Source organism: Gopherus evgoodei, chromosome 7 (assembly GCF_007399415.2).
Source record: "Gopherus evgoodei ecotype Sinaloan lineage chromosome 7, rGopEvg1_v1.p, whole genome shotgun sequence".
In the NCBI taxonomy this organism is placed as follows: Eukaryota; Metazoa; Chordata; order Testudines; family Testudinidae; genus Gopherus; species Gopherus evgoodei.
The window spans coordinates 110,958,056-110,980,488 of NC_044328.1; the positions used below are offsets into that span (position 1 = coordinate 110,958,056).

General features: G+C 43.9%; 1 protein-coding gene across 4 annotated transcripts in view; it reads right to left on the bottom strand.

Moving 5' to 3' along the window:
* The window catches only part of GRIP2 (glutamate receptor interacting protein 2), a 495,093-nt gene that overhangs the window by 80,057 nt on the left and 392,603 nt on the right, over positions 1–22,433 (bottom strand). For all 4 annotated transcript variants that reach the window (XM_030569621.1, XM_030569620.1, XM_030569619.1 and 1 more), the window contains exon 2: positions 6,627–6,707. In XM_030569621.1, the coding sequence (XP_030425481.1) occupies positions 6,627–6,707 (81 nt within the window). The remainder of the gene's footprint in view (positions 1–6,626; positions 6,708–22,433) is intronic.

Sequence of the window (22,433 nt, forward strand, 5' to 3'; positions counted from 1 at the left end):
CACACTCCTCAGAGTAGTCAATAGGTGGACCGTGGGGCAAATCCAGACCTCCAGAAACTTTTGAATGGACCTTTTAAATTACTTATCTTTATTGTTATTGTGGTGTGAAAAATGTTTTTCTGGAGTCTGATTATACCTTGACCAAGAAATGTGAACCTTGACAAAAGATAACTGACTATCCCGTCAGCTTACATTCTAAAACAAGTGATATACAAAAGTTGAGGTGAGTAGTGGGATGCAACCATATATGCACAATTGATTTTATATGCAGTTTTTTTTTAAGTGCCAGCTCATCTTATCTGCCCACACAGTGCCCATTGCACCATTAAATTGGCTGATTTCCTTTTTTCTGGGGGGTGGGGTGGGGTGCAGGGGGTGTCTACACAGCAAAGAAAAACCTTTGGCTGGCCTGTGCCAGCCAACTCGGGCTCGGGCTGCATGGCTGTTTCACTGCTGTGTAGACTTCACTCTAGGACCCTGTGAGGTGTCTAGCTGCTGTGTAGACATACCCTTACAGGCCTTGAAGTAGAATTGTGTCCTTAGGAGAGATTTGGTGTAGGCATGGCTGTTTGGATCAGCTGAGGAAAAGTATTCCATGTATAAGCGATGGGATGGAAGAAGGTGCTGGGGGAAGGCAGGGCGTTGTAAGAGCATGGAAGGCATGCAGATGGAGCAAGAGAGGCCAGTATTACAGACATGACAGACAGTTAGGGAGGAGAAGAGCTGCGAAGGACCTTGTGTGTGAGGACAAGAAGATTGAACCTGATCAAGTAAAATAGAGGGAGGCAGTGGAGGGATTCAAATGTGATGTGATGAGGTCAGAGCAATGGCCAAGAGCAATTGTTTCAGCAGCTCTGTTTTGTATGGACCAGAGAGGGGCAGCGTGGGTGTGAGGGAGGCTGGGGAAGAGAAGGTCACAGTAATCAAGAGGGGAGAGGTGGGCCTGGACAGACAACACACGATTGATCTTAGAAAATTTTGTGGTGGAAGAAGTGGTAAGATTCGGATGTGCAGGGTATGAGATGGGAAGGAGTCAGATTCTGTTGGCATATGGACAGGCAGCTAGGGAGATATGGATGGATGGATGAAATCCTTTCATTTAGGATAGTTTTCAATTGCAACTGTAGTCCACCCTTCTTCAGCTTGCCTGGCTTGTCACAGGTATTTTGACATTTTCCATATCCAGCTGGAGTCAAAAGTACTGGACACTTATTATGGATATAGGCAGAGCATGTTTTATAAGACAAAACGGTTAACAATATTTATAACTGAGTCAATTATGTGGTACTTAATCCCCTTGTCTACCGTGTTAATGTCAGTTCTCTTTTTCCTGTGGAGATGACATTCCTCACTTCCCCGCCCCTTCCATTATTTTAAGAGTGAATATTTGTTTGTTTGCAATTGGGGAACAATGTTCCCCTTGCATACACAAGAAATGTTAAACACTGTTAATTGGTGCCAGTTTTCGACACCTTACACCTAGTGTTCGAATGGTTTAAAGCCAGCCTCCTTAACAATTTACATTTGGATATATTACATGGACAGGGAAGCAGAAGGAAAACAAACGCTGGTGGAATTTTCAGAAGTGCCCGGCATTGGTGCAGAGGAAGAGGTAGGGCATTGCCTATCTCTGGACACTGGGATTCAAATCTCAGATGGGTTGCAGTTGAATTTGGTAGCCTCAGACTAGTCTCCTGGGACTATTTGTCTGCATCGCAGAAACAACATATTATGAGCTCTCTTTGCTCAGGCAGAAGACTAGGAACAGCAGAAGACACTGGCGGGGTTCGGGGTGGAACTTGGGTGTCTTCTTGACAGAGCTTGGTAAAGGAAACTTGCACAGCATCTGCCTATGCTATGAGCTATTAGTCTCCATTTTTCATAAGCTTTCAAATCAGTTACAATGTTTTAAAGAGACAATTTTTAACTGTAAGAGGAAAAATACTCTGATACAGAAGAAACTCACAAGAAGAGGATGCTGGCCACTTGCAATGCACTTTAAAGAGTGGCTCCAGATCAGGGCTTTGGAGGCTGCAAGCTAAAATCTTGCATCTTTACATTGAATGGTCAACAATATGCTTGTCTGGATGGAATAATGCAGGAGGCTCAAATAAGATTTGCTACAGAAAGGGGGAACATTTAAAGATTTGTAGAGTTATCATTTATCACTACAGTAGCTCTCTGCAACTGTAGGGTTGTTTTTTCCCCCTTTTGCTCAGTGTATACATTGTTTTAATACTTGTGGTGCCAAATGACAATCAGTCTGCGAGGTCCGGCTGGCGCTTTGCTCTTTGTGCGATGCCACAGTAACAAAGCAAGGTGCAATTTCTTTGAAGTCACTCTGCGTGTTCCTGTTTTGTAAAGCACATCCCCCCACCACCAGGAGTCTGTGCACTTGATTAATGTGAGTGGGGAACCCCTTTGGGACCTAGCATTGTTTGGAAGGTATTCAATCTCTGCTGTGCCCCCATTTAACATGGCAAGCATTGATTCATTCTCAAATGTTATGTCCATTATGCTCCTGGTCTTTAAACTCAAACAATTTTGATCCACCGCCAAGTACAGTAACAGTTTTCAATTCACCAATCCAGGATTTCAGTAACTGCCAGAAACTTTCCCACTGTTCTGAACAGAATGCCATCCGGCACTATCTTGCAAATTTCCTCTTAACTAAAGAGACTACCGATCAACATAGATGGTGTCACAAGCGGTAGTTATTAGCTCTTTGATGTGGCTTGATTTTGGTCCTTGACAAGTGTTAAAAATGAGAAATCCCATTGTGCAATTATCCATCTTGTGGGTTCAAGGAGAAACTCAACACCTAGAATGAAGTTGGAGAATTGTTTTTTTTTTAATCTATCCGTCAAGATAAAACAATGTCCGTTAAGTGAGCTGACTAAATGGGACCTAGGTCTTCTAAGATACCTAAGACAAGCCAAGACAGATAGCTAATTATTGGCAAGACACCCAAGATCCACCTGCAAAATCATTTTATGAAACACCTGACCAGGGGCCTATCTGAAATGAGTTTGGGGTTCCAGTGTGGTTCCCATCATAATTCACCACCACCTTCGTTAGTAGTCTCAGAAGAGAGACCAGTGACTGGCCAGGCTTGGTGAATTAACCACCCTTTCATCCCTAACAATGACCCCCTCTAGGTCAGGGATAAGTTACATCAACACGGCTTTCCAACATCTTTTCGTCCCCTTCACTTACAGTCAGGAACTGATTCAACCTCCAGGATGAGTTAAAATAGTCTATAGTTTCTTGCTCCAGCCCAGGATTGCAACAGCACAGCGCACATCAGGCATGAACCCTCCCATCCCTGGAATATCCACTACCGCAGGGAGGCCAAGAGCAGGAGGCACAGACCTGGCTATGCTAGCTTGTTTCCATCTGAGGACTCCCAAGGGCTGCAAAAGCAATGGAGCAGGGCCAAATAGCTGCCCCATCCCCACCCCCCAAAGACACATTCAGTACAAATCCCACAGATCCTTGCTCTACTATTCTTACTTTCATCTTTCAACATAAATGAGGATACCAAGCCCCAATCTTTCTTAGAATGTGTTGTTCATTGGCCAGGGTGTTTCTCTGACACTGTTCAAGAGCATTGTAATGATCTACAGAAGAGGTCCACCACCAGTAACAGCAATGAAAGAGTCTCCATTTCCACACTACATCTTTGGTCCCCCATGGGCTTTTCTGCACTGGAAAATTACATCATGTTAGAATGTGACTGAGGAGTCACGCTACCTAACACAATGTTAAACACAATTTAGAGGTTGGCAGAGACTCGGACTATCATATTTAACATTGCACGTGGTCAGGGTTAACCCTAGAGGCAGGGCTGGCTCCAGGTACCAGCTCAGCTAGCAGGTGCTTGGGGCGGCAAGTTGGGGTCTTCAGTGGTGGGTCCCTCGGTCTCTCGCAGAGGGAAGGACCTGCTGCTGAATTGCCGCTGAAGAAGAAAGCGGCGCAGTGCAGCTGCTGTCGATCGTGGCTTTTTTTTTTTTTTTGGCCACTTGGGGTGGCAAAAATCCTGGAGTTGGCCCAGCCTAGAGGACATCAGTCACAACTAACTACAGCATGAACTCAGAGTGGATCATGAAGAGCTGATATGTCTGCTAAACATCTCAGTCCCAGTCCACAAAGTGTTTAGCTCTGTTTGCTCCCATGATGCCTCAGTAAAATTTTTAAATCTGGTAGAAGTCTGTCAAAGCAAAAAAAAGTTTTTAAAAATGAAGAATTTCACAGGAACTGCCCTCCTCCCACCAGACTTTTCTTGAAAAGGTTTAATTTTTTGCAACTTTTCCATTGCCTTTAAAAAAAAAAGCAAGCAAGCAAACAAAAACAACCCTATTATAGACGTTTTTCATTTACTGAACACCAGGGATTTGGTAAACCATTTACTGAAAAACCTGGGTTTGGCAGACAGAAAACACCAAGCACCATTTTGATAACGGTTCTGATTAAAAATTCGGTGTAAACAAAGTCCCAAAAAATACAAAGAATGAGTGTTTGGAATCCCGTGAAATAGAAAAAGCTTGAAGTTTTAAATGTTTCATGTTTCCATTCTTCAGCACATTTGTATAGGGCCCAAATTTAAGAGCGAAATGGAGTCTCAAGTTCCAAGTTTATTCATATCTCCAACTTCAAGCTGTACCTCCCAGAGGAGTTGCCTTGCAGACACTTGCCCATTCAGAACTAGGCCTAGATCACAAACTCCTTTCACCGGGTTCCAATCATCACGCACTGAATGAACAAATGGCCAGTTTTTGTCTTCTCACGGAATACATCTACCCTGTTGTCAGGAGGTGTAACTGGAATCTGCGTAGACATAACCAAGCTAGCTTTGATTGAGCTAGCTCTTTAAAAACAGCAGTATGGCAGCCCAGGTCATCAGCCTGAGCACGTATCCAGGATCTTGGGTGGGCTTTTATGAGCCTGTGCCACTGTAGCTTCATGGCTATTTTTAGTGAACTAGCTTGAGCATGTCTATATGTGCTGCAATCACACCTCCAGATTACAGTGTAGACTTGTCCATTGAGCCAGAAACTCTGGAGTGGATGGGAGCAGAGGGTGGCTGTACTTCTCATGGGGCAGCAATGAGGGAGCTGATAGACTAAGATTCTTTGATCAGGACATGTGGAAGGGAAGATTTTATAGAGCTTGAATTAATAGGCAAGGGGTAAAAAAGTTACCAGTATAAAATATGCAAGGAATAGTTAGCAAGTAACAGATAACGGCAGTCAACAGAACAACAAAAATTGCTGGGGAGACAGGCAGATGTGCGTAGTCATATCTACCAAATACATTAAAATATCGAATTAGCAAGTGTCATAGTATAATTCCCAAATCTGGACCTTAGCATCCAAAATATGGGTACTAGCATGAATTCCCCTAAGCTTAATTACCAGCTTAGATCCTGTACTGCTGCCATCAATCAGGACTCAGAGTAGAGCGCCTGATAGACTCTGGTCTCCCCCAAAACCTTCCCTGGAGGTCCCAAGACCCAAATTCCTTGAGTCTCACAACAAAGGGGAATAAACCATTTCCCTTCCCCCTCCTCCCCTCCAGGTGTTCCCTCCCTGGTCTCCTGGAGAAATATACAGATTCAAGCTCCGTGAATCTAAACAAAGGGATTCCCCCCTCTCCTTTCTTCCTCCCAGATCTTTCCCGCCCTGGGTACACTAGCAGATCACCGTGATTCAAACTTTTTGAATCACAACACAGGGAAATCAGGTGGGTTTCCCCTCCCCTTTTTCTCCCTCTCCCTTCTCCTTCCCTGTTAAGTACAGACTCAATTCCCTTGAGCCTCAACAAGGGGAAAAATCAGACAGGTTTTAAAAGCAAAACTTTTAATAAAAAGAAGGAAAAAAATAAAAGGTCTATCTCTGCAATTTAGATGGTAAAAAGTTACAGGGTCTTTCAGCTTATAGACAATGGAAAGAAAGCTTTCTCCAGCAGAAATACAATTCAGAATACTTTCACCCAAATACACAGTAAAACTCTACCAGCCAGATACACAGTTGCAAATACAGAAAAACAATTACAAAGACTAAACTGTCTTTCTACTTTTGTACTTACAAAATTGGAACAGAAGATTAGAGAGCCTGTAGGTATGTGTGGTCACTCTCAGAGCCTAGAGAGAACAAAGCAGAACCCAAAAACTACAAACAAAGGCTTCCCTCCACCCAGATTTGAAAGTATCTTGTCTCCTGATTGGCCCTCTGGTCAGGTGTTTGCAGGTCACTGTTTGTTAACCCTTTACAGGTGAAAGAGACATTAACCCTTAGCTATCTGTTTATGACAGCAAGACATTTGCCGACCACCCTCGCTACTTCTTTCCTCCTGCCTTTCCCTCCACCTCCATTCCCCCCACTTTTAAATTGTAAGATCTTCAGGGCACAGATCATCTGTTTCTAGACCTGTATAACGCTTGGCACGTTTTAACCACTATTGTAATAAGAAGAACGCAGAACAAATCTGCACAGCTTAGTGCCTGTTACATTCCACCCACAGTGAGACCAACCATACAGCGGCTTGTTGCTCTGATTACTGCTTCATCGCTGGTTAGGGATGACAGCTACATTAGAGTGGGAACAAGCAATAGTACTTTCACTTACCTGGAATGCTTTGCCTTCTGGAGACGAGGGCTGTGTCCAGTCCACCTGAGTCTTTGCTCCCCTTCGCGTAAGGGCCATCATCTTCCGGGGAAGAAAAAATAAACAGAAGCTAAGATTGTACTGAAAGCAAAAGCTACTTTTAAGAGTTCAGCCGTGATCATTTCTATAGATAGTGTCTCATCCCAGTTCCTGGTTTCAGGTGAGAAAAAGGTTTTATTAACCACAGGACTACTTCACAACCTAAATTGGCTCTACAGCCTTTGGGGGAGGGAGAGAAAGAAGAGATAAGTGGGGTGATAACACACACTGATTTATTTCTCTAGGAGCTAATCCTTTAGGAGAGAGCAAATTCCCTTAGTCCTGTAATCATGTGCTACAGCAGAGAGGAGGAAAAGCTGTAACATCAGTCTCAAGTTTTAAGCCTGTCATCATACTTGTGAAGAAACTCATGGTCTTTGGAAATGGAGTAATACATCAGGATACTAACAGGGCACTCAATCACCATACTTGAATTAAATTGCCTATTCTTAGAGATCCTGTTCTTTCAAAGTCACATTTCCTTGCTAAAGCTTCAGCTACTGTACAGTAGAGAAACCACCTTCTCTTAAAAAAAAAAAGAAGGCTTAAAAATGCAGGAATAGAAGGAAACAGTATTAGAAAGAGAATTGTCTGACATCAATTTAAATCCACTGCAAGTATTAAGTATGATTTATCTATTCCTACTGGAAGATGCATATAGTTATTCATGGGGAAATCAGGATACTGAAAAAAAGAAGTGGAAAAAAAGAGGTTTTTAAAATTGACTGAACCAAATACACCAGTCATTAAGTCTTCAGGATACGTTAAAGCAAAGCAAATGTCAAGGAACTTAGGAATGCAATGATTGGTATTCCAGTGTATCTGGTTTCTATAATCGACAACAAAGAGACTTAAAAACAATTCTCTACAATATAGATATTTATTAAGTTTCTAATCATTGCAGTATCCACTGGGGATGGGTTTCCAATCATTTAGGATGGAAGAACTGATTAGATAAAGAATCAAGCTGAACTATCACTCAGAACTGGAAAAGCTAAAAATTGTAAAAGTTCTTGTTTAGTTTGAACTGAATAAACACTTCTACTCATTCCACTACCACACATACATGAAGTGCCTTTAGTAACTAGGCACTTTATAAAATGCTGAACATTGCAGAGCAATACATTTTCAGTAAATCTTGGTTTAGAAAGCTAAGGAGACTATACTAAAGCAATGCAGGATCAGATAAACCTGATTCCCATTCATTGCATTCCTGCGGTATCCTGAAACTCTTATCTTCAATAGCTGTAAAGATTACAAAATTTAGTTAAAATAAAAATCTGGAGAACAATCTCTCTTATTTGCCCCCCCCCCAGTAAATTTACATATGGGTCAGAGACAACAGGAGTTTTGCCTCTCTACTAAGGTAAAGTACCCAATTTACACTCCATTTAAACTTCAGCAAAAGACAACTGTAACTTGCTGAAACGATGGGCTTCTATGGGGTATAAATCAGGGCAGATTTTGGCCCCACATGAGCAAAGAAAAATGCTTGGTTATCTCCTGCTGCTACCATTCTGTTGTTGTTATTAATGCAGGTCTATGCACTTCCTGCCTGACCACGTCATCAAGTGCCAGGAACCTAGCAAGTACAGGCACTCAAGATTTTCAGCCCGCCTGAAGCAGTCTTGGAGCTAGACAGCAACTAATTGCCTTGCCAATCTACAAATTTGCCGTTAGCGCAACATGTAATGATGATCTCTAAAATGGAGTGAAAGGCACTTCCTTTAAAAAGAAATAAACGAGTGGAGCAGGTAAGGCCTCTTTGGAATGAAATCCCCCTTCCAAGATCTGACAGCACAACACAAGCAGTCTATACCAGCATTGAAACAGGCTACACTTGTTCAGATAATTAAAGCAATCAGGCCAAGCCACTGATTGCTGATAGGAGCTTGTATAGCTTGGCCCCAATTCTAGGATCAAAAAAGGCGTGAAAGTTAATTTGCATTTATAATAAAAACAATCCCTTGGGTGATGCAGAAGTGGGGGGATGGGTTAAATCTGGGCTTAATATTCTGGATATAGGTTTAATTTACTAAGGACAGTTTAGCTGCAGCAGCTGGTTTAAAAATATTTATTTTATATATATATATAAAGTCACTCTCCTGACTTCTCCTCCCCACCAATATGTCCTTAATGAGGAAGCCATAAGCACCAGGAGACCTTGCACTGTGGTGACCTCAACCATGAAGGTCATTACTATGATAGGAACCACCTGCCTTAGAGAGGAGCCCCCAACTTTGACTCCTTGCCTTGCAGTGTCAGTGAAAGGGACAGCTAAGAACAGCATAAAGAATTCAGTGCTTCACAATGCTGCTCAAAATGCATCAACATACAGTCTAAACTGCCCCTCCAGTTTCGGTCCCTCAGTCACTAATTGAGGCACCGCTGTCCTTTGGCCATGGAGTATTGCCAGGCACCACAGCGGCTCCCCAGACACATCTCCCAGCCCTGACCTCAAACTCTAGGCCTGCTGTGTCCCTGCAGCAGCAGCAACCAGCTGCTGGGCCCCATGCAGTCAGACAGTATCATCACCATCCTGTGGGAGGAACAGGAAGTAGAAGTGGGGGGAAGAGATCTCCTACCTGCCCTCTAGCTAACTGGACTCTAGGGGGATGGAGAGGCCACCTTCCCTCCTTCCCTTTTTTTTTTTTTTTTTTTTTTTTGCTACCCCTTAACTAATCCCGGCTCTGGGAGCAAGCCAGTTTTCACAGCACTGCTGCCACCATATAGAGTGGGGGCTCTACACTACAAACGGGCACGAAACTCCAAGTCTTCTCCATCTCTCTAGCAGTCAGGGGAGTGAGAGTGCCTAGTAACTGAAGAAAGATTTCTGTTATAATAATACAGGGCCACCTCCTTTCTTTAAACAACCGCTTCTAGCACTGCTGACTAAGCCATATAGAACGCAATGCCAAGGTTCACACAGCAGTATCCATATTAGCCAAAATTAGAGGAATCCAAAAGCAAGAGAATGCTGCTTTGACCATGTGAACATCCAGCCTTCTGAATAACACACCCTGTCATGATGACAACATGCAGGACTTAGAGCATTTCCCTTGATCACCATAGCCTCAATCTTAAAGTAAGCAGGCCAACTGCTAAGTTTCAAACAGGATTTCTGTTTCAGCAACCGTAGTCAGAACAGAGCTCTGCCATGTTTGGAGCACAAGGGATCAAGATCTCGTCATTAGGAAATGGCATCTTTGGGTCTGAGGCCGCCAGTTAATTCAGAATGACACTAAGCCATTTGCGTTATGAACTTGTCAAGAGAAAAAACTTTTTTTTTTTTTTTAAACCATGAAGTATAGTGCAAACTGGCCTGATAGAGACACACAAGGTGCTATCTTGAGGCAAAATGCTACTGTACATAGCAAATGCAAAGCCAGCATTACCAGGAAACCACAGAAGAGGATCTGAAGCCAGCTCAGTAATCCGATGGCAAAGTACAGCAGCCAACCATCTGCTTCACATGAACAGACCACCCCAGGCTAGTTAGCCACCAGAGCACTTCTATGCTTAATTTCCCTGCAGTAGCCCAAATAAACACTGAATGTGAAGTCTCACCTTAGTAGCTGCTATCCTCTCACATCCAGAAAGTGCTATAGCTGTTGGCAAACAAATAGGCTTTCCATTCTAGAAAACAACCCAAAGTAACTAAATTTCCCTCATATTAATGGCAGCCATCATCAACAGCTAAGCAGCTAGGACAAGCAATGAAGTTCCATTCAGTGCTCATGATTAGATCTGCAGAAAGGATGCCTGTCAGCAAAATCCTCTGGTATTTCATTGACAGACAGATCAGTTGGCAAATAATTAGCACCAAGATTTGCCTCCCTCACGCGTTCTTTCCTCCAAAGCAGTTTATTATGCTAAAACGTTTGGTTTTGCTCATTATCTGGCTAAAATGTTTGTGGTGTTAAGGAAGCTGCCGCAGGAGGCTGTCGAAGTGTGAATTGGCTTTTGCTTGCGTTAGATTCCCAACTGAGCAGCCCTTTGTTCATTTTCGGCCAATTTCCTGCTCTGCCACTCAAACTGGCATTAACGGAGTTATTAAATTTGTTAAAGGTTTAATGTTCTATGCTTAGGAATCTCCATTCTTCTTATCTCTGTTCCCTTACACAAAACATATTCCTAAGAGGCTCTGGTAAGCACGAGAATCACTTCTTTGGCATACATTGTATTGCCAACCCCAAGTGTTCAAAATTCATGAGCCCCCGCTTCCTCCCCCACCCAAATAACAAAATTGACAAATGAGGTGTGGATATTAGCCAATAAAAAGAGCCCAGTATAGATTACTTTCTGGTGCTGGAGCCTTTGGGGTTCATGTCTTCAAGCTTCTCACAACCAGGACACTAGAAACTCATTAAAAAAGAAAAGTTGAGATTCTCAAATAGTCATGTGAATCCAGGAACTAGGGTTTTAAAAACCAACAGATATCACAAGACTAGTGATAAAATCATGAGACAGAGCAACACTGCACATGTTTTTCTACTAGGATCTGTGCCAATCAAAAAGGTTCTACTAAATTCTTATATGCCTTTTCCAAATTTCAGTTCCAGTATTAACACAGGACAACCTCCCACATACCCTTCGCGCCGTGGCATGGTGCTGCTGTTCTGCTGCAGTGTGAACATGTTTCTATAACAGGAGCACACCTGTAGTAATAAGCATCAGGTGGGACGAGTAGGGAAACAAGAACGGTGACAAAACCACTTGGAAGTCACCACTAGGGAGATGAGAAAGGAGGCAGAAGAATGCACCAGAGTCAGGAGTCAAGTCTAAGGCCCTGGGAAGGCTACAATGCTTACCACAGTGGATAGACAGTTAGTTAATGGTACAGTTGACTCAGAATGATATATGCCCAGACACCACAGGCTTACTAGCAGATAGGTATAGCATTTTAGGTATAGCTAGAGACCTAGGTTGGCAAATGGTGTCTTCCTGGTCTCAGCACACCATTTTAGACCACATCTATCTAGCCAGTTTGGCTTGTGCGCCTATCTCCCAAGTCTGTGCCTAGGACATCACAGCAGCTGCACACACGACTGCTGGCACTCTCCAAGCATCTCCACTGGGCACTATCCCATGCTGAGGCAGTATGGGATAGCTACTGAAGTTTTCCCAGAATGCATAGGTGCAAACATAGTTAAGCAGCATGGCAGGTGTGGATACACAAACCTGTCAGCAGAAAAACTGCAGCAGGGCACAGCTCAAGAAATGATCTTTGTGCATAGATCAGACAAGAATGGAGGTCATGGTTGTGCTTATACGGACAAGACCGAGGTGCAACCCCACTTCTCCTTAAACCAGTGGTGCTTCCTTCTTCCCAGCAGGTTTCTCTCCATAGTCCCTGGAATCTGCTCCTTGTGATGGCATCATAGAGGGAAAGGTGGGGTGGAAGAATGTTGCTAAATTTTCCACATGCAGGGATACCTCACAGACATGTGCTGCCCAGCCAGACTGTTCATATTGGGAATTTGAGAGAGGTCTGAGAATCCTAAATTCAACCTAAAATTAAAGTTAATGTACTGTTTATTTTTAAGGAAAAAACCAATCAGGACACAAAGGGTCTTTCCAATTATGTATTTTTTCGTGGTAGAAACACACAGAAATCTCGGCAGCATCCCTTCAAACTTGTCCTGGCTATAAACGCTCTCATGACATAGTACCAGATGAGGTCTATTTCACTCTGTGAGGTCAGTGGCAACATGACCACTAAGTGCAGAGTCTCAGGATACCAGGAAATCTATCACAGGATAACCAAAGAATGAGATGTCACGGTAACACACTCCAACTAGGTTTCCTGGCAGCTCTGTGAACATCTATAGGTTTTCAATGGAAATTCAAAGACTGAACACCTGCTGAAAATTCTGAATGTCTGTATGGCTGCAAAGAATCAATCAATCAAGTAGTCTCCACAAGTGGAGTTGCTTTGCGATCGAAGACCTGCAATGCATTTATTAACATTACAGCTCAAAGAGAGGGAGGAGATGGTTCAGGGGTTGGTAACAGGATAGGGAGCCCTTCACATCCCAAGGCTACAATTTGACAAGGTATATGAACAGGGGGAGCAATAGCTCAGTGGTTTGAGCATTGGCCTGTTAAACTCAGGGTTGTGAGTTCAATCCTTGAGGGGCCACTTAGGGATCTGGGGCAAAATCAGTACTTGGTCCTGCTAGTGAAGGCAGGGGCTGGACTCAATGACCTTTCAGGGTGCCTTCCAGCTCTATGAGGTAAGTATATATATCTTCATATATTTTTATAGCTGGTGCCTGATTTTCAGCATGAGAGTTCTATTGTATTTAATGGGACGACTCACACTGAAAGTTGGGCACCTGTTTAAGTACCCTGCTGAATTCAGGCTTACATCACTAGTTCAAATCTTGCCCAGGTTAGTAGGGACCAAAAGATGTTCCTATGGTACAGCTGTTTGGTGGTCTATGTGAAAGAAACTAGTAATCTGATCCAAGTTACTAATGAATATTAGTTACTATTAAATATTACTGCCAACCTCACTCCCTCCTCTCAGAGGTCCGTGACTGACTAACCCTTGTCAACAGCAGACAGTCCAAGGATGGCTGGGGCATAGAGACAGAGCAATCTCATCCCTCTAGAGGGGTTCCCTTCAGTTCACAGCTGAGGCACGTCATCCAGGCAACATGGGGCAGCATGCTGTACTGTTTTCTGTTCCTTGGATTTCAGTCTCCAGAGCTGCCAGGCTGTTGGCTTTAATGATCATTAAACTCATGCCAAGTTGTAACAACAGAAGCCCCACCACCAGTAAATGCAGTTGGGTGCCAGATCACAAGGTACCTACTAGCACCCACACAGTGGATACTGGAAAGTAAAGTAAAGTAATTCCCTTGTTGCTAGCAGTCTAACCCACTTTACATCCTTGAGAATTTGGATTACATGTTCCAGGCTTAAGATAAAAGTATGCAAACATGAAGATCCAAGGCCAGAGTTTTAGTCTATCAGCAGGCAGGGCCGGCTCCAGGCCACAGTGCGCCAAGCACATGCTTGGGGCGGCATGCTGCAGGGGGCACTTTGCCGCTTGCCAAGAGAGCAGCAGGCGGCTCCGGTCGACCTCCCGCACGCATCCCTGCAGAGGGTCTGCCGGTCCCATGGCTCCAGTGGAGCATCTGCAGGAACGCCTGTGGGAGGTCCACCGGAGCCGCAGGACCGGCTAGTGGCAAAGCGCCCCCCACGGCGTGCCGCCGTGCTTGGGGCGGCGAAATGGCTAGAGCCGGCCCTGTCAGCAGGGCCCTACCAAATTCATGGCCATGAAAAACGTGTCATGGCCCGTAAAATCTGGTCTTCCCTCCATGAAATCTGATCTTGTGTGCTCTTTTACCCTATACTATATAGATTTCATGGGGGAGACCAGCGTTTCTCAAATTGGGGATCCTGATCCAAAAAGGAGTTGCAGGTGCAGGGGTGTGTCACAAGGTTATTTTAGGTGCGCTGCAGTGTTGCCACCCTTACTTCTTTGCTGCCCTCAGAGCTGGGCAGCTAGAGAGCAGTAGCTGTTGACTGAGTGCCCAGCTCTGAAAGCAGCACCCGCCAGCAGCAGCGCAGTAGAAAGGGTGGCACCACCATACCATGTCATCCTTACTTCTGCACTGCTGCCTTCAGAGCTGGGCTCCCAGCTAGCAGCGCAGAAGTAAGGGTTGCAGTACCACAACCCCACCTACAATAACCTTGTGACCTCCTTCCCTCCCCCCTCCCCACAACTCCTTTTAGGGTCAGGACCCCTACAATTATACCACCATGAAATTTTAGATTTAAATATCTGAAATCATTAAAATTTATAATTTTTAAAATCCCATGACCATGAAATTCACCAGAATAGGCCATGAATTTGGTAGGACCCTATCAGTATAGGCTGGGTGCAGAGGTCAAGACAGTACATGTCATTCAAAAAAAAGGCTTCACCCAAATATAAGCAGATAGTAAGTTTAGTATGTCAATACCCATCTACCATACACAGAAGACAGGCCCACCCAACCCTATTTGATGGGATGGAGTACCTGAGAATTATGTCAAGTGTTCCTACATCTCTATTGCCTCACTTTCTTCTATGGCAACAGAAACCAACCTGCTTCTAAAAACTGCTGAGAGAGACAGGGTAGGTGAAGCAATATCCTTCATTGGACCAACTTCTGTTGGTGGAGAGACAAGGTTTCAAGGTCTGAAGAAGGGCTCAGTGTAAGTTTGAAAGCTTCACTCTCTCTCCACCAACAGAATTTGGTCTAGTAAAAGATATTACCTCACCCATTTTGTCTCTCTAATATACTGGGTCCTACCCGGCTACAACACAGCATTATGTCAATAGACAATCATCTGTTCAGACAGCAAGAGTCTATTTAGGAAAGACTATAACTGAAAGAATAAAGGGCACATCACACTGAGTATCTGTGAGCAGGTATGTCTAAAAACCTTGTTGGAAAGCAGCTGTGAAAGGTAGAGTCTGATGCAGAATGAGTCAGAGATAGGCAGTTAAATTTTTCACTGTCTTCTTGTGCTTTACTGGAGTCTTTTCTGTTCCCTGATAAGAGAGATTCTGCTGTTTTGCATCGTAACACAGAATTTATTAGCCAGGAAACCAGGGTCCATGACTGTAAAGCACCACTGTGCTTCTTCCCTGCCTCCCCTTTTCATATTCAGAACTTATTGCCGTCAACTCCTGTACACAGATCCATGCCTAGGCCCACGTCCAGACTACCCCGCCGTATCGGCGGGTTAAAATCCATTGCTCGGGGATCGATATATCGCGTCTAGACTAGACGCGATATATCGATCCCCGAGCACGCTTACATCGATTCCGGAACTCCATCAACCCGAACGGAGTTCCGGAATCGACACAGAGAGCCGCGGACATCGATCCCGCGCCGTCTGGACGGCAGAGTAATTCGATCTTAGATATTCGACTTCAGATACGTTATTCACGTAGCTGAGGTTGCGTATCTAAGATCGATTTTCCTCCCCTAGTCTGGACGAGGCCTAAGTGTTGCTAGGTTGTTGCAAAGGAGAACTTGCAGGTGCCCAGAACATACCTCTCGCCTGCTGTTAAAGGACACAGAACTACAGAGTCAGAACTGAATTGCTTAACTGTACAAACACCATGTTACCGAAGTGCTGGTCATATCAAATATGCATTACAAATTTACTGCTACCTGCTCTCCAAATAGCCAGTGCCTCCCTTCTCTGTTTCTTCAGCCTCACTAGCTGAGGATCTTTTGCTTTGCAATAACTTGGTGGGGGGGAGGGAGGTTGGAGGTAGGGAGATGAGAATGAGAATTCATAGTAAAGGGGATATCAATCCAATCAACTTAGTACATGAGGGAAAAATGGATCTGCATTATAAAATTCTCCTTGACTGTCTTTTTCACATCCAATGGATTGTTGTGCTGATAACTGCCCAGTTCAGATCTGAACTCCTTCGAAGATTACGGGCTGGGGAATCATTTTGAACACACAAGCTTTACACCCAGGTTAGCAAAAAAGATGAACTGTGCCCCACAGCAATCATAATGGTTAAATATTGTACAGAAAGGGTGGTCCATTGATTAGGGTGCTGGCCTCAGCTGCAGGAGACCAGGGTTCAGTTCTCTACTTCACCATAGGCTTCCCATGTGATCTTAGGCAAGTCAATTAGTCATTCTGTGCCTCAGTTCCCCATCTGTAAAGTGTGCCTTGTAAGGAAGAGCGCCATTGTGAGAAGTACATTAAAGAGGAGGTGCTCAGATACTACAGTAGTAGGGTTTATGTGTATGTTAGACAGATGGAAAACACTCGAGGCCACCGCAGTTTAATGCCCTGCTAATGCAGAATTATTCCCTGCCATATATTTTCTATTAGTTTGTCCCTTCTAGATTTAAATCATGTCCTAAATAATGGAACTTCCACAACTTCCCTCAAGAAACTGTTCTCAATCCAAAACAGATCAGTGCACAAATAGCAGGTGCTAGATCTGCTAAAAAAATTAGAGACAAAGCATCCAACAAATAATCTCAAACAAAGAGCTGGTCTCAAAATAGCATTTTCCATGAAAAAATTCAATATATAATTTTTTTTCCCCACAGAAACGGACCATGTACAAAAATAAACCACATCACAAAAATCTTGTTGGGGGTGTGGGAAAGGAAATTTGCAAAAGAAATCCACTGTCTCATTTTGAATAAAGGTAAATTTTCATTCAAACATTTCCCTCCCCCGCCCCCCATGTATCTTCTCCACTAAAAGAAAGCAAAGAACACACAAACATGCACATTCTCACACAAGATTCCCACAGATCTCAGACTGTTTGGCAGTGGACTCTCAGGGTATGTCTACACAGCAATCAGAAGTAAGACTGCAGAACACGTCCTTTTTTTTAAGTCTGCATCAGTGGGAGTCTTCCTATGGACTTCAGTCAGCTTTGGATCAGACCCCTAACTACAGCTGAACAGATTTCCACTGTCAGGAAGCTTTCCCCAGTACTCAGTGCCTAAATTCCTTTATAAAAATTCCTAGTTTTGCTATAGCGGTGCCTGTGCCTGGTCAATTACAAAGTTAAACCCAAGTTGATGTTTTTGTTGTACATTAAAAAAACCAAACACAAAAACCATAGCATAAATCTATAGCAATGAATATATAGAATTCTTATGCCAGGCATTCCAGGCTCCTGTTGAGGTTTTAAATGGAAGATTCACTTTTACTTTAGGCTATTGCAGCACATGCTCTTTTTATTATTCTCAATATTTTGCTCATTGCACCAGAAAAAAAAAGAGGGGTTTAAAAATGTGTTTTGCATTTTTGTTCTCTAGGAAACTGGCTGGAAGCATTTAGAACTGCACAGGGCTATCTCAACCTCCACACAGGTAAACTTCACAAAACTCACATACATTTACATCCAGGAAGCGCCTACGCTTTCAAAAACTGTGTGCAGGTGTTTATCAGCATGATTCTCCCATTGGGAGCTGCTCAGACCTGAATGGGCCTTTGAAAGTGGTGTTGTTCTCCTCTTTTGCATTTGAGATATTCTTAAAATTGCCATCCTAGCAACCGTGCAGTTCAGCCTGAGCAATTTCAAAAAGTTATTTCTATGTTAAATGAACATATTTACTGATCAATTCAACAGCCAGCCAGTGATGGGCTGACAATATTTTAAACAAGGGCTTAAAATTTCCCATTTAGTCTGTGATAAACCCACATGCGCCAGGTATTCAGGAGATAACAGAGAAGAGAGATGAGGGATTAGCTGGGGAGGCAGAGGACCTTTTCTCTTTTGGCCTCCCTGTTAAAAACTAACAAACAAAACAAAAGCCACACACCAATGTTTTCTCATGACAGCATAACCAAGGAAGGATGCAATACCATATACTAAGTGCAAAACTTCTGCTTTGTTCCTGAGAAATAGACCAGCAGAGTTTTCAGTTTGTAGAATTTGCAGTCGGATAGTGGTGGTGATGGGGAGGGTGTTTGTCTTTCCCTCGTGGAAAGCTCCAGGGCTACCTTCCCTTGGGAAAACATCTTGATAATACCTGACATTTAGTGAATTCCAGAGTCTGTTTACTCTTCATAAGCATTTTTGAGGCCTAGGGATGAGTAATCTCTGGCAGCAACGATCCAGCAGCAATCAGAGAGGAGGGAGACTCCAGAAGCAGAGAAAAATCCCTCCCCCTCTAACCCCTCAAATCTTTTCTTCAATTTGGTGGTGGGACTTTAACTAGGGATTCCTGACAGGATCTTCCAGAGCACTGCTGGAGCCATCTGAAAGGGGTTTCTCCTCCCCACCCCAGAAAGGTCATCATTCAGCACATACCCAGGCTGTTTGCTAGACCGAAGAGCCACTGCATCCCAGCTACACAACCACCCGCCAACCCAGTGTCCTCTCACTCTCTTTCCATGCGACTCCGTACATCTGGAGGCCACTCAGCCTTCCATCTGCTATGCCTCCAACATACAAACATACTTCTTCCAAAAAGCATAGTGGGCCCTAGTTGTCTTCATTGTGTGACAAAATGCCATCTTCCGAGAGATCCCCTGAGCAGCTTACTTAATGCTCCAGTAAAGGATCCACGTTTTAAACAGAACGACTAACCCTTTATTATTAAAGCTGCAAGTTTGTCACGATTCCATGACATTCCGGGATCTCTGACTTCTGCAGCGGCCGGTGTGACTCTGGGCCAGCCGCACCGGCCGCTGCTGGGGTAGTTTCGGGCCACTGTAGCTCCCTCCAGCAGCAGCAAGAGTTTGGGTGTGGGAGAAAGCTCAGGACTGGGAGCTGGATGCAGGAGGGGGTGAGGGCTCTGGGTGATGCTTACATCGGGGGGCTCCCTGGAAGTGGTGACATGTCCTTCCCTCCCTCAGCCCCTAGGCAGAGACCGTTCGGTGCCTCCACCTGCAGAGTCTGCCTCCATAGCTCCCACTGGCCATGGTTCTCAGCCAATGAGAGCTTCGGAGCCAGCGCCCAGGGCAGAGGCAGTGCACAGACCACCTAGGCGCCGAGGGAGGGACATGTATTGGCCCTTCTGGGGAGCCATGTGAAGCTGGGTTAGGGTAGGGAGCCTGCCAGCTCCACCAATACCCTCCCCCCAGCAGAACCTCTGGGTCGCCTCCCCCAGATCCCCACCAAGATTTACTCAAGGGTATATAGTACAAGTCATGGACATCACAGGCCCTGAATTTCTGTTTACTGTCTGTGACCCATCCACAACTTTTACTAAAAATACCTGTGACTAAAACATAGCCTTAATTATTATTATTGTTTTTAGCAGAAAGACCTTGTATTGCACGTTATTGGAAAAATGTGATGTCTCCTGTGCAGTCATGGTATAGTAAAATATGGACTGTCCCTGTAATGGAAAAAACATACACAAAAGCGGCGGCAAAAAGATAATAGGTATTTAGAAAGTTGGTCACTCTTTTTAGCATACTCGGAGGAGGGCTCCCCAGCTAGAAAGCCAGAATCCTTAGTTAAGTTATTTGAACATTAACCTGATCTTGACTAAGTAATAAGCAACGTACAACGTAGCAGGTCAACATTTTATAGCAACTTTGCCTTAATAAGCTTCAAAATAAAACATGCCATATGACCGACAAAACCTCTTCCAACTATCACGTCTCAAACATCTGCTTTTCTTGCATCCTGTCTTCTTATCCTTAATCCATTCTGGTTGTAAGCTCTTCAGGGTGTAAAAATAACAACAACAAAGTCATCTTGTCTGTAAAGCACTTGCTTTTGTTACTCAACAAGTAACCCCTCCGCAGAAGACCAGAGAAGTCTCAGATTTACCACTCTGTAATGCCTGTTGTATGATGGCAGGTCCTATTATTAGCATAGAAAAATGCCCCAGTTATTGCAATTACATATTGCAGCAATTGTAGAGATTTTAAAGATGTCTACGTCATCTATTTGTACAATCGCTTCTTTCGGCACCTGAGCCACAGAGATTCAGTCTGTGTCCCAGCCCACTCCAGAAGCAGGTTATGTTTCTTATTAGTTCCCTTCCTCCAATACACACAGAACACATTCAATTTTCCCCCTTTCTTTCCTCTCAAGTCTTTATCCATTCTCCTACGAACCCTACTAAGGCATGTCAGTTTCATAACCCCTTGCTGCTTTATTCATGGCAAGTAGGTCTATAAAAGACAATAGCTATTGTTCAACTAAAAAGCTACATACCTGCTTTGTGTATTTGTTCCTTTAAAAAAAAAAGTTGAATTTTAACGGCACATTTCATTCAATACCATTTTAAGCAGCTATTTGAAATCATGACTGATGTAATGACTTTGGAAATTATTTGTACTGCAGTAGCACTTAGCACAACAGTCCATAACGAGGGTTCCTATCAAAAGAAGTGGGATTCTGATGGATATGACATTGTTGAGAAAACAGAAGGGCAATTCTTCTCTACTGCATACCTTCCACAAGCATATAAAGCCAGCGGAACAAAAGTATAGGACTAGCAACTCTATAACCACTCCACACAAAACATTTCTGCTGTTCAGGGAAAAGTGGGAGGGGAAATTCAATACCCTCTGTATTTGTGTGCACAGAGCCCATTTACTCTGGCTCTGCATAGAGTCCAGGCCTTGGCTCAATGTCTAACGCAGTGGTCCCCAACCTTTCCATGTGGCAGGTGCTGGATGACTAGCCGCCGAGGAGCCTGGCCGCTGGACAAGCAGCCACTGAAATCCCACCTAGAAGCAGCGTCATCAAGAGGTGTCACCACCGAAATGCCGCCAAAATCAGCGGCTTCTTCATCACTTCTTGACGTTGCCACTTCTCGGCGGCATTTCGGCAGCTGCTTGTCTGGCGGCCAGTAGGCGGGTGCACATAAGCGGGCATTGCACTGGGGACCACTGGTCTAACTAGTAAGGGTTGGCATCAATGCCCATTGGCTTCAACAGGATTTTGAGCAGACTCCAAGGACCTGAGTATTTGCAGTCACTCTGCTGTCAGCCTTATAACACCAGACACTGCTAAGAGTTATAGCCACAAATGCATTGCCTGTCATCTATTATTGGTTTGGAGTTCAAACTAACGTCATTTATCTAATCAGTGTACCTGGGGAATGCATAATACACAGTTTCTAAAAACAAAACAGTCATTTAGTATATATTGAGTGGAAACTAAAGAGAAGAATTACTTAAAAATGTGACTGCAAAAAATTTCATTTAACTGAGCTCATTATCTAATTTGCTCTTCTAATGAGGTTTTCACACCTTTAAAAGTTGTTGAAGAAAAACAGGTTGTGTGGTTTTTTCCTGCTTGTTTCGGTTCTTTTTACTTGAGGAAAAAAAAAATAATCAAGAATGGGGGTGTGTGTGGCCCTCCCACCTGAACTGAAAGAGAAGGTCTGCTTTAACATTTTGGAGACAGGATGGCATAGTTAATTTTTCACTGAAGTTAAACAGATATTAACAAACAAAAAACACACAACCCTTCCCCACAAAGTATCCAACTAACTATACCAGGGTGGGCAACCTGCGGCACACGAGCTGATTTTTAGTGGCACTCGTACTGCCCAGGTCCTGGCTACCAGTCAGGAGGGCTCTGTATTTTAATTTAATTTTAAATGGAGTTTCTTAAACATTTTAAAAACCTTATTTAATTTACATACAACACTAGTTTAGTTATCTTCTAAAAACGTTAGCATGTATTACTGGCACACGAAACCTTAAATTAGAGTGAATAAATGAAGACTCGGCACAGCACTTCTGAAAGGCTGCCGACCCCTGAACTATACCTTCCCTGCCAAATTGCTTGGTTTTTCACTCTAAGATCTTGCCATATTACCATTTCACTAGTTGAGAGGTTCTCAACTGGGAGAGAAGGGGCCTGAGCAGGTTTAGGGGGGCTGCCAAGCAGGGCCACCATTAGACTCGCGGGGGCCAGGACAGAAAGCTGAAACCCTGGGCCCTGAATCCCATCACCCAGGGCTGAATCCGAAGCCTGAGCAGTGTAGCTTCATGGGAGCCCCAGGCAATTCCCTGCTTTCTAACCCTGACCCAGGCTTTTATAAGCAGAAAACCAGTTACTGTGGCACAGGTGGCCCATGGAGTGTTTACAGCAAGTGGGGTAGGGGCGGGGAAGGGCCTCAGAAAGAAAAATGTTGAGAATCCCTGCACTAGACAAGACTAACTTTGTGCGAAAAACCATGCAGCAACAACCCTTCCTTCATTCAACCCTTTTCCAAACCCTTCTCCAACATGAAGAAGTATTTTTAAGAGAGGGAG